General features: G+C 37.9%; 2 protein-coding genes across 5 annotated transcripts in view; both read left to right on the top strand.

The window, feature by feature from the left end:
* LOC127788525 (probable AMP deaminase) overlaps positions 1-4,088 on the top strand; it is a 38,472-nt gene extending 34,384 nt beyond the window's left edge. For 2 of the 3 annotated variants that reach the window (XM_052316913.1, XM_052316911.1), the window contains 2 exons: positions 2,505-2,603; positions 2,732-4,088. In XM_052316913.1, coding sequence (XP_052172873.1) covers positions 2,505-2,603; positions 2,732-2,872 — 240 coding nt within the window. In that variant the 3' untranslated portion in view covers positions 2,873-4,088. The remainder of the gene's footprint in view (positions 1-2,504; positions 2,604-2,731) is intronic. The other variant, XM_052316912.1, reaches the window with a different exon arrangement.
* A 144-nt stretch (positions 4,089-4,232) lies between these two features.
* Positions 4,233-10,559, top strand: LOC127788527 (uncharacterized). Of its 2 annotated transcripts, none has more exons than XM_052316918.1 (4): positions 4,233-5,134; positions 5,220-5,419; positions 9,852-9,926; positions 10,009-10,559. In XM_052316918.1, exons 1-4 carry the CDS (start codon positions 4,438-4,440, stop codon positions 10,387-10,389), a joined length of 1,353 nt encoding a protein of 450 aa, XP_052172878.1. In that variant the 5' UTR covers positions 4,233-4,437; the 3' UTR covers positions 10,390-10,559. The 2 variants fall into 2 exon arrangements, with proteins under 2 accessions (XP_052172878.1, XP_052172877.1); XM_052316917.1 differs by having other exon boundaries at positions 4,234-5,134; positions 9,852-9,929.
* The last annotated feature ends 1,498 nt before the right edge of the window (positions 10,560-12,057 follow it).

Here is a 12,057-nt window from a genome sequence, read left to right as displayed (position 1 = left end):
AAAGAAAGACTGGTTCTAGTGCATTTGGGATAGAAATTTGATGTTGCTATCTGTTCCTTTCTCTTGGAGTTAAATGGGGAGTGTAGTGGGTAAATTAGTGCGACCGGTGATTATAGTAGTGAAGCACTGGCTCTGTGCAACATGGTAAATTTGAGAAAATAGATAGAGTTTGAACTTGGGTAGGGAGTTCAACCTAAGTGATTTGCATAGGTGTATTAATAGTTGTTGGCAATTTATTTTTGGTGGCTTACCAGTAAAAAGAGATTATTTTAGTTGAAGGAAAGGAAAAAGGAGTGTCCTAATGTAGGAAAAGAATATCAAAGGAAAATATCATAGTAGTAAATGAAGGAAAGAAGGAAAAAGAAGAAAAAATACATGGTAACTGTTTTCAGCATATAGGTTGGCTTCACATTCTATTACCATCTTGTGCCATGCAACTCTTTAGTACAACTCCCAAAATGTCTTATTTCCCTCGACAAAGTGCATGATGCTGAAAAACTATACATTGATAAATATATGCATTTTATTATGGGAGCTGTACTTGGCTGGAAGTTACAACTAAATACATCTCTCATGAAAGACATCAACTAGTTGGACTAAAGGTCCTGAGTAGCAACACTTGAATTTGAACCCAAAGTATTACTGCCAGAATCTTAGTCAATTGAAACATATTGCAATAGTCGGGAAAGGAGAATGAGTTATGCCAATATAGTCAGGTCTAAGTGCACAGCAGCTAGCAGCTAACTAGTTGAGGGCTTAATTAGTTGAGAGCAAATATCATTGCTAAAGGTTGGAAGCTGTGGATAATATGAACAAATTGAGCAGACATTTTGGAAGCAACTTTTTTAATTTACTTTATGAAATATCAGATTCAGCAATTGCCATTTTCACCTCTCGTGTCAAGTTCCTATCTTGGTTCTCTCTCTTCGAGGAATTTGTCTTTGCTTGGATACCAAGTAGCTTGTTTAATTGGTTATGTATATGCTTAATCATGTTATTATGGTATTTGTTGCCCAGATATTAAGTTTGGGGGGGTGGTGAATTGACCCTTTTTGATTTTAAGAAAATCTGACTTAGTTTGTAGGTTTAATTTGAATTGATTTTATGGTGATTTGAGATGTTTGCAATGTATGAAAATAAAGCACATACACAACCAAGAAGTAGAGGGATTTATAGAGGTTCAGTTCTTTCAAGCCTACATTCTCTCTCTTTAAGGAAAACCTTGAAGATTCTACTAAATAGAATCCTTAATCTTTAATAGAGCTAGAAATCAATACAAATCCCTTGCCAAACTAAGATACCTTTTTTTTAGGCAAAAACAAGTCCCTTGCACCAAGGTGAGAATCCCATCACTTAAATGAGTAATTACACAAACAGAAAATCACTACAATTTACATAAATTTGAATACAACAGAAACAAAAAAGGTGTAAATGAAGATATCCTTCAATGCTCCAACTTCAGCAACACACTCTTTGTCATGAGAGAATTGAATGCTCTTGCAAGTGTTTCCAGATTTCTGTGTTTTCTTAAGACTCTACAGAAATCTGCATTTATAGCCCTCAATTAAAAAACTAGTTGTTAGAGAGAATTGAGAAAGAGGGACAACTTCTATGAGCTCTTAGCCAGGACCATCTCTTTTTCATTAATGAAATATAAATAACCTGTAGATATGTAGGTAAAACAGAAGACAGCAATCTGGAGGATATGCCTCCAAGTCTGATGGAGGCTAAAAAGATGATAAAGTAGTCAAATTTGAGATGCAATAGGCAATATATCAGAATAAGGACATACCTATAACAAAAAAATCTACATATCTAATTTGGGAAAGATATATTTTGTTTGGCTTGTTTTGTAGTAAAGCAACATATAAGAATTTTGATTTTCATCAGAGATATTAGTCACAAACAATCAAAAACATCTTCTCTTTTGTGTACTTTTGAAGATCATGAAATCTTGAAAAGGTACATAGGATTGTCTTTGTTCAGACATTTAAATTCCTTGGTTCAAACTTCTGAATAGGATATGATCAAAGGTTTTGAACATCTAAAAGATTTCATTCAGACGTTTGAATAACCATTTTGGAAAGGTTTAGATGTCTGAGGGGATTCCTTCGGGCATCTGAATAAGGCTTGCAATAGGAGATGAGTCTCTGAAAAGGTTTGAACATTGAAGGGATTCCCTTTGGATATTCAAAAAAGGCTTGAAACAGAAGAGTATTCTGGATGTGTTTTTGAAGGGTGTTTTGTATCATTTAGACTTCTTAAGTTCATCCAAAAATTGGTTTAGACATTTTTTTTTATCATCAAAATAAGTTTTATAAAAATACACTTGTACCTTTGACTAACAGTATTTATTTTTACATGCGCGGAATTCATTTTCCAGGACACTGTCATCTCTTACATAATTTGATACTGAGGTGTCTGAATTAATTCAGTGCTCTAGCTATAACAATGTAGACACGATGAATGACTTATAGTTATCTATTTTATCTGTTACTGTGTAGATGCATTGGCTTGGTGGCAAATATTTTAGGAGGGGTGCTGAAGGAAATGATATTGATAAGACAAATGTACCAGATATGAGGATTTCGTTCCGACATGAGGTCAGTTCTAGTGTCAAATTGTCAATTATTTTGATGTAATATATATATATATATGTAAGTTATATAATTTACTATTTGACATGGCTCAGCTATTGCCATGTCCTAATTTTTTGAATATTACCTATCAGCAATGTTCTGTCTTATCCAAGCCCTGTGTCGATAGCCATGCTCTGTCATCACCTGACATGGAACTTTTGCAGACATGGAAAGCTGAGATGCAATATGTCTACTCAGGAAAGGCCCTGCTTCCTGAAGAAATAGATTTCTGAGCAGAATAAGCGTTAGGATGAAGGAAATTTTTAAGTTTTGAGAAGGGTTTTGGTGTATGGAAGGTTACAAAATAAAATTGAAGATTGGGTTGATCTCAAACAATGATCAGGCTTGCCATTCTGAGGTCATTGATTCTCAGCTTCAATAAAGTCAAAGCCCATCAAGAACAATCACTGCATTCTCAATCCAAAATCAGGGCTAGGTTTTATTTTATTTTTGGCTCTAAACGTGCAATCATGTACATCAAATTTTGGTCCCAGCAAACAAGATTTTAGTTTCCTGTGGGGTGGCTAGCATTTAGGATTTCAAAATAGCATCATTGTAACTGCAGTAGTATTTGCAGTTCCAATTTAAGAATAATCTTTTTGGACAAACTATATACTTTCTGGAGGATACAAGTTCTGATGTGGGAATATTTCTTTTCTTGGCTTGTAAGTTGCCATGGTGCTTGTCCATATTGGCAATTTCAATTTCTGAGGAGCTGCTGGGTTTGACTAATGAGTAAATGACCATGACCAGAGTTGTCTTTCTATATATATATATATATATATTATGTTGTGTGTTTTTACTTACTAGTTTATCACTGCTTTTGTAATTAGGGTTTGTGGAATTAAAGAAAGAAATAAAGAAAATAAAATAAGAGTAGACGTTCTTATGTGCATGCATATGAATTATTATTATTATGAATCAAATACAATATCTTAAATTAATTGATTCTAAAATAAATTAGGATAGGAAAATGATCTTGTAAGTTGTAACAATGTAAAATTATGCAGCAAAATGTATTTTCCTAAATTTTTTAGGAAAAAAGTCTAGAGAGTCGGATGAGCTTATTGATCGGGCTACCAAAGAGGGGCAAAAAGACGAATTTACCCTCACGCCTTGCTCTCTCTTTTTTCCTTTCATGGATTGTCTCGCCCTTGTTCTCTCCTCTCCCATGGCTGCCGTCTCGTTGCCGCGTTTCGCTGTCGTAGCCTCGCCCTGTTGCCGTCGTCGCCTTGCTTCGCCGATAGTCACTGCATCAATTGTTGGCGAGGCGAGACGAGGGCAACGGTAATGTGGCGGGCATGGGAGAAGAGATGAGAGAGCAGAGATAGGAACAGTGTCCTGTAAAGTAGGTGGGGGCAAATTCATTATTTTGCCCTTATTCGGTGAGGCGCTCGGTAGGGTTGTCCGGCCTACAACATATTTTTTAGTACTTAAAAATTAAAAAAAAAAAAAAAAAAGGAAACTTATGGAAAGCCGAACCGGGCGAGTCAACTCGTTAACCAAACTCACCGGTCCAATCGAATTACGAGAAAACCAAACAAAGCTGTATTTATATTTCGGAATTGCTGTGCATTTATCGCTGGTTCCTTTCTCTCTCTCTCTGCTCTCACTCTTTGTTATCGATTCTCGATTCGAAGCCGCCGTTTCGATTCCTTCTCTTATTTGTTTCCCTTGTGACTCTGTCCCGTCCTCAAGGACCCTGCAAACCTTCAAAAACCCTCCGCCACCGCCGTAGACGGCGGCGCAATCCACCTCTTTCCTCCGATCAAACTAAAACAGACTAAGGAATCGAACAATGGCGGCCACCGCGGCCTCGGACGTCACCGATGGACCTGTCCTGAACCTCATCAACAAGCGTCTCCGTGCCCTCCGCAAGAAGCAGAACCGCATCAGTCAGATGGAAGAGGCCATCGCCCAGGGCAAGCCTATCAACAAGGAGCAGGAGGAGGTCCTCAAGGCCAAACCCTCCGTCTGCGCCTCCATCGACGAGCTCGAGAAGCTCCGTCAGCCCCTCGCCGCCGCTGTAGCCGAAGAAATCAGCCTTGCCCTACAGCGCCAACAGGTCTCCGCCTCACCATCCCTCGAAGAGGCCAAGGATGATGAGAAATCAAGCGAGCAAAATCTGGCAGAGTTCGAACCGGAACCGGAACCGGAAACGGAACTGCGGCGCGACGTGGTAGAGGATCTCCTGAACTTGCTCTATTTTGGGAGCATGTTCGATGTGAAGGGCCAGAATGATTTCACTTCGACTATGCTTACTCGGACACACGAACGTGGTTGCTGCTTGACCTACGACTACGTCACCGACGACGCCACCGATCTACTTGGCGAGAGGGACTTGGATTTGATTGCGATGCTTGGCGGCCTCTTGATATCGCGTCCGGTTGATTCGAGCCTCTCGCACAAGAACGCGTTGCAGCAGTGTCTTGAGCACGCAAATCAATGGCTTGCCAACTCCGATCAGCCTGTCGATTCGGATCCGAGTGTTACTTGTGCGCCTTCTTTATCACCATATTTGTGATTTTTTTTGGGAAAAAAATTGTGGTCTGTTAATATTTGCATCTTTGATCATTGTAGATGCCGGGTTGAGAGCGAAGCTCAACAAGATTATGGCTTCGGATTATTTCACCACCACGCCGGAGATGAAAGCTACTGTTGAAATGGCTGCTGCTGCTGCTGGAAATTATGCCTCTTTCCCGGTACCATTGCATGGCTCCATGGTGCCCGTCAGTATCCCAGTACAAATTGAAGGTCCAGATGAGCAATATCAGCAAAAGGTAAGTCCTCTTCCCCAGAAAATAAGATAATGGGATTTATATTCTTTATCCTTCTATTTGTTGTTGTCATGAATGGTACATTTTCCATGAAGTCTATGTAGGTATAGTGTCGCAATTTGGTCTATTACTTTTAAGTTCGTTAATTTTGTTGTGGAAGGTGACGTTACAGTTCTTTGTTCATGATGCTCATTAATTTGGTTCTCACTACATTGATGAACAATGTGATAGGAAAAGATAATTTGTTATTTAGGGAAGAGATTAAGTTAACTGTCTTTGGGATTACTTAACAATAAATACCGCTTCTATTAAATCCTTTGCTGTTGTAGGCCATTCGCCATTAATAGCTAAAACTTCAACAAAAATATGATTTCTTGTATCTCTAAATATTTGATGCTGTCAAAAACAGTGTAGTTCTGTTTCCGTTATTTAATTTTATGTTGTGTTGTTTGACATTCTGTTTTGCTGAAGTGTTGCATTGCCATGTAAGATTATGCTTTATGGGGCAATAGGAAATTTTAGGTGAGTTGCTTATATTACATCAAGTGCAATGAGTGTTGCAAGGACTGATGTTTGCTTTGTTGTGGTTACTCAATTTTGATACATTTGTATCCCAGGCTACATATTTGAATCCTTGTTAGAGCAGTTGATACAATTGGGAAATGATTGGTCTTCATGGGGGGGTTTATATAGTGGTTCTTTAATTGGTGTGTGGAGCCCCATAAATCAAATATATTCATAAACAAAAACTGAGGTTTCAGAGTCAAAAGTGTATTATGATTTCTTCTTTCTATATGAATAATTTTCATCATTCCTTGTCTTTAGTTCTTACGAAAAAGGTAGCAGTTAAGTTTTTATGTTTTTTTTTTAAGAATTTCCTTTTGTTTTCATTAAAAAGGGTTGTTTAAGTTGTGGTCCTTGTGGACTATCTCTGTTTTTGGTGGTCACTTGGACCATCATGTTGCTGGTTTACCTGCAGTAGATATGACTTGGTGCACCCGCATGTTTAGACTAACCTTAGCTATGTGTTATTTCCTTGAGAAAGGAAAAGGAGCGGTCAAGAAGTCTTTTCAGTCTTCTTATTAGTTGCACGTACAGGAACAGAAATATGATATGTATTGAAGGTCAAAGTTATTGCTCGTTTCTGATTTGTCTACTAATGAAGCTTGCTTATCTGAAGACAACTTGAACTTATGAAATTGTTTGTGGAGATTCTTTTTGAGTTCTTCTTCTTCTCTTGTGGTCTGCTAGCCTTAACTGTGGCAAACCCTTCTACTTCTTTTCTTGCTTTTTTTCACGTCTGTTCTAATATCTCCTTTATGTGTACTGTCTCTTCCTGAGTGAAGTTCTTTTGTGGATTATATTTCACCCTAGTAATATCTACATGCTTGTATGCTGCAACTTGAAATTTGTCTTTAATTCTCCGCTAGCCTTAACTGTTTGTTTACATGCTAGCATGTGTTAAAGAAGATGCTGAATCTATAGCCTTTTGAAATGAAAACACATCATTCATATAAAATTATAATACTTATGAAATGACAAAGCAACAAATAAGATAAGAACAAAAATAAACAGAATTAATACATCAATAGCAGCAATTACATCAATAAAAAGCATAAGTAAATGAACAGACGAATAAAAAAATGAGGGCCTGTCAAGTATGTTGATAACGTAACACATGAGATGAAATATTATGCCATGCCAACTGTTTGTGATGTGTCTTTTTTATGAATACTACATATTAATTGCTTGCAATGTGTCTATGTTAGAGATATGTTAGACACTTCGTTACTGTCTGTAGAATACCCATGCTTCCTATATGGTAGGATTGGGATGAGAAATCATTCTACGTGTGATAAAATCATTACCTTTTCAATTTTTATCTCCATGGGGCATGAAATTATGTCTCTTAATGAGGGAATAAATGCCTACGGAAATCTTTTGTTTTTAATTTCATTTTGTAGGTGAGCTAAAAGTTGACATTTTTGTCAATATCAATTGTAAAATTACATTTATTTAATTACCAGAAAAAAAAATAAAAGGGTAATGTAACCATTGACCTAAAGGCAATGATAAAGGTTCGATAAATGCACCAATTTCCGAACAAAAGAATGGATATTGAACACAAAATTGTTAAACCAAAACTGAAACTTGAAAACAAAAAAATTGAAGTCTTTGTCAAACAGCTCCTTAGTTTGTTATTCTTTAAATTTGTTGTTTCATGGGCTTTCTACATTTTGCACTGGCGACTCTAGTTCATTCCTAATGATTGTTATTTTGAAGCGTTGGTTGCCTATCAAAACGGGAGGGAGGGAGCCCTTGACAAACTCATTGAACTCACTGCCTCAATTTTATAGAGAGCTGGCCAAGAAGCACAGACAATTCTAACAGGTGTCCTTCCGTGTGGCATTGTTTCTTTCTCACAGGGCTTTATAAATGGTTGTGAAGGTTTTTGATGACTAGTTTGTGGGCAGTTGTGGTGTCCAAATATGTTAGTGACTAGGGTGAGTGGTCTAGCAGTTCAGTTAGCTCATTTTGTGGTGTTGGATAGGCGTTATGAAGGTTTGGAATAGTTCTCTTAGTTTGTTATGTTCAGGGTTAGGGATAATAGTGGTGTGGCAGTAAACCATTATGCAATATATTCTTGGTCCCATTTTAGTTGGTAGGAAAGAAGGATGCATCAGGTTGGTGAGTGTTTATCCTCTTCTTAAGATGGGTTAGTTTGGTCTTTTTGGTTTGTGCTAACTTTCTTGATTAGGAAATTACCTGCCTGATATTAACGGAGGGAAGATGAGTGGGTTTTTATGCTCATTGAAGGCTCCACACCCTTAGTTGTCCGTTTTGTGCAGACAACCTCCTTGTGTCACTAGTGAATTTAAAATAACTACATTCACAAGCCTCAATCCCGCTAGGTAAGGTCTGCTACATGAATTCTAGACCTGTCACCAGCAAATTTAAATAAGGCAAAATTTTGGTGGATGAGTGAGCCAATGCTAATGTTGTGTTAATACTTTCAAAACTCACCAGGTTGGTGTGCCTTTGCCCTTTCATATCCATATGAGAGGTCCGTGACTTGTTACTTAGCAAGTTACACAAGCTTGAATGGCGATCAAGTAGAAGTTTGTTCAACCTTACACATGGGATGACCTAACCCAGCTCAATGTTTGTTCTGATCTTTTCAATTTTCACATTTATTTTTTTTGCTTGGCTCCATTGTAATCTTTCTTCACACCCAATTATAGCATGCTTTTGGTAGTATCCTCAAAGATCAAACAACAATATTTTAACAGAAGGGTAAATTTTTCATTTGGTAATTTGCTGGAAAAGGTTTTTAAATTCACTGTGCGTGCATGACATAAAAGTATATTCATGTCACCTTCCATTGTCTCTATAATTATGCCATTGAATGAACAAAATCATTTCTGATTACTGGTACAAGATAAGATACACTCATGTTTTCATGTTATTTTCAATTGGTGTATGCGCTCATGGTGGTTTTGCATATATATATTTTTTTCTCTTCTTCTTTCTTCCATTGCATGTAAAAAGTGGATCAAGGGGGATTTTCTTTTATTTTTCTGTTGTTTCCTATGGGTTGGCTCTTGTCATGACCCTAGGAGCAATAGAGGGCATTATTGTAATAGGGTTATAATAGTTTATTAGGAGATATTTGTAAGTTGTTAGGAGCACATGGGTGCTGTTAGGAAATCAGTTAGCAGCTAGCTATGCCTATAAGAAGGCTACTTGTAAGCGGATGGATATCATGTGTGAAATGAAATGGAATTCCTTCCTTTCTAATTCTCTCTATTCCTCTCTCCGTTCTCTCTAATTCTCCCTCCCTTTTCCGCTGATTTCTCTCCCTCCTTCAATTCTTCAATTCTGATTTCTCCCCCTAATTCCAATCACAACCCTAGGTAACCCTAGGACTGTGACAGCTCTTGACTGTCACCTGTTGGTTTCTGTCATTCTGTATTAATGGTGAATCAATGGCATTGCTGTAGATGGGATCTGGCTTTCTGATCATCCTATCCTTGCACATTGACGCCCGTTAACCATTTTTGTTAACCTGTGAAAAGTTGATAACTAGAGGTGACAAAACTATACCAGGAAATGCAGTTACCTAGCATGGGTTAGACATTGAATTGATTATTGGATTAGTACTGTAGTAGCTTTGACTTTGTTTTGAGTTAGTCCGTGGCTACCTTGTTTTACTGACACAGCTAAATAGGCCCACTTGTCTTGTAAATTGCTGACCCTAATTACTGCAAAATCTCCTATTCAAGTACTCTGATATGTTCACTGTGGGTAGAAGAACTAGAATTTTCCTGGGAGTAATTCAAAAAGGAAAATTTCTAACATCCATGTTTTTTGTTTTCTTTGTGCTATGGCCCTAGCCAGATTTTTTTAACACATCATAATTGGGTGTATTCTATAGGAGGAAGAGGCAGCAAATTTTCAAGGAAATGAATCGTATGGTGATCAGTCTAGTCCTTTGGAAGAAACTCAGAAAGTGGTATCTGCATCCTTAAATCTGTTTCCTGAATTTGCTGTTTGTTGACTATAGTGATGATATATGGCACTCTGATTTGCAGGGTGAATTTGAGTATGAAAATCCAGCAGAAGTGCCACCTCATACAGAACCGGATGAACCAAAGGCAGAAGGACAGAATGAGAGAAATATGGAGTCTAAGGAGCATCATTATGCGCCCAGGAGGGGCTATCAGAACCAAAGAGGTAGCCGGGGTGGTGGCCGCCGGGGCTACTCCAATGGCCGTGGAGGACGAGGAAGCAGCAGGGGAGGCGGGCCTTACCAGAATGGTCGAAACCATTATTATGACCAGCAGGGAGTTTATTACCAGAGGAGCTATTACAGCAGTAGGGGAAGGGGTGGCAGGGGCGGGGGTGGTGGTGTGAACTTCTACAACAATCATGGTTCAAGAGCTGAAGCCAGCCATGCAACAGCTGATTCATGACCTTATGACTGTTGTTTATAGGTATTTTTGTTTCTAGCCTTTAGTGGGATGCTTTAAGATGCAGAACTTTGCATGGAACTTGGGTTAAATTGTGGGTTTCTGTTTATGCTCCTCCTAGGACCCCCTTCAATGAATGGATTAATTTTTATGGTAACAGATAGATTTTCTTATGGACCAATGCTTTGCAAGATTTGGTCATTTTGAAGCCGTAGGATTTGTTTTGTAGTTAAGAAATTGACTAGTTTTGTGAATTTTGAAGCATAAGACAATTCAGAATTGTCAAGGTTTTGTCGTACTGTTACAACATTGAGGTGGTAAGAGGACATATACCATTCATTGCATTAGGAGTTTGGCTGTGGGCAAGTGACTTCTGCTTGCTTAACCTTGAAGGTTTTAGTGACCTTCCCTGTGATCATGGTTTAAACCTTTTTGAGGCCAATTCACATATAGATTTTTGTACAAGGGGTACCCACAAGTTTACCAATTAAGTGCACACTTGAAAATTAAGGGCTGCAGAATTTCAATTTTTGTCGAATAATTTTATTTGGGTCCTTCCTTAAAAAAATAATAATAATAAAAAATAATTATTTGGGTCCTTTATCCAAAAATTTGGCTATTTGCTACTGCCAATCTGTTAAAAGCTTCTTCAAAATTTGGCTATTTTGTACAAGGAGTTTGGCTTTTTACAAAGAACTGTTTGCTTCAAGGTTTGGCATTGGAAGGTTGATTAGGTTTCACATTCCTTTGGATCTATGCCTATTAACTCTTTCTAATTTGAGTAAGGTGACTTATTAATAATATTGTACTTCAGAAGAAACTAATCCTAAATCATCAATACGGCTAATCATATATGGTAAAAGAAATTACACCGCCCCCCCCAAAGAGATTTATAATTATAAATAAAAGTGACAGGGTCACACACCACCAATTCTGATGATTTTTTTTTTTTTTTGTACAATACCTGTTTGAAAATTGAAATGGTGCCGAGGGTTAGATAGCTCGCTAGCGAGTTAATCCTATGCCTCTCTCAAAAGCCCACATCAAACCCTATAAGAAGCCAAGCCCCACAGCCTTACCCTAATCTCCAAGCCAAAAGTTAAGCTCGTCTTCCACAGACCATATATAGTACTTGGTGAGTAGCAGGAAGAGGAGAAGAATGGGAGCTGAAGCCTCAGCCATGCAACAAGCCAAAGGCAAAGGCAAAGGAATCATCATTCTCCATTCCCAAGCAACTCCAAACTGGTATATCTAGTTAACCCTCTTCAGCACTTCTCTTTAATTTTTTAACATGCATGGTTTCTTTAATTTCTTCTGTGTTTCAATTCCTTTTCAATGATGGTTATCGAGTTCACGGCTTCGTGGTGCGTCTCATGTCTCCTGCGATCAAGGAACTCGCAGCCAAATATATGCGGAGATGTTGGGTTCACCATCTAGATAGATGTGGATGAGTTGATGGTACCATAACCATTGCTGTTTAATAATTATTTCCTCCCACATGATCATCAATTATTTGTCTTAATTTTCTCTACCCTGATGATGATATTTATCTTTCGTATATACGTGAGCTTGCGTGGGGACACAAATTAATTTATAGGACGTGACGAGAGAATTTGAAATATAAGCAATACCAACGTTTATACTAAAGAAGAAAGCGAGGGTGGTAGATAG

The sequence above is a fragment of the Diospyros lotus genome, chromosome 13 (assembly GCF_014633365.1).
Source record: "Diospyros lotus cultivar Yz01 chromosome 13, ASM1463336v1, whole genome shotgun sequence".
Classification (NCBI taxonomy): Eukaryota; Viridiplantae; Streptophyta; class Magnoliopsida; order Ericales; family Ebenaceae; genus Diospyros; species Diospyros lotus.
The sequence above is the reverse complement of the archived record's forward strand: the minus strand, read 5'-3'. Positions and strand labels throughout refer to the sequence as shown.

What these genes read in the sequence shown, in the direction of transcription:
- LOC127788527 (XM_052316917.1), top strand. Translation starts at nt 4,438, where the DNA reads ATGGCGGCCACCGCGGCCTCGGACGTCACCGATGGACCTGTCCTGAAC. An exon ending in TTCGGATCCGAGTGTTACTT is followed by an intron (nt 5,135 to 5,219) that starts GTGCGCCTTCTT and finishes TGATCATTGTAG; the next exon opens with ATGCCGGGTTGAGAGCGAAG. An exon ending in TGGAAGAAACTCAGAAAGTG is followed by an intron (nt 9,930 to 10,008) that starts GTATCTGCATCC and finishes TCTGATTTGCAG; the next exon opens with GGTGAATTTGAGTATGAAAA.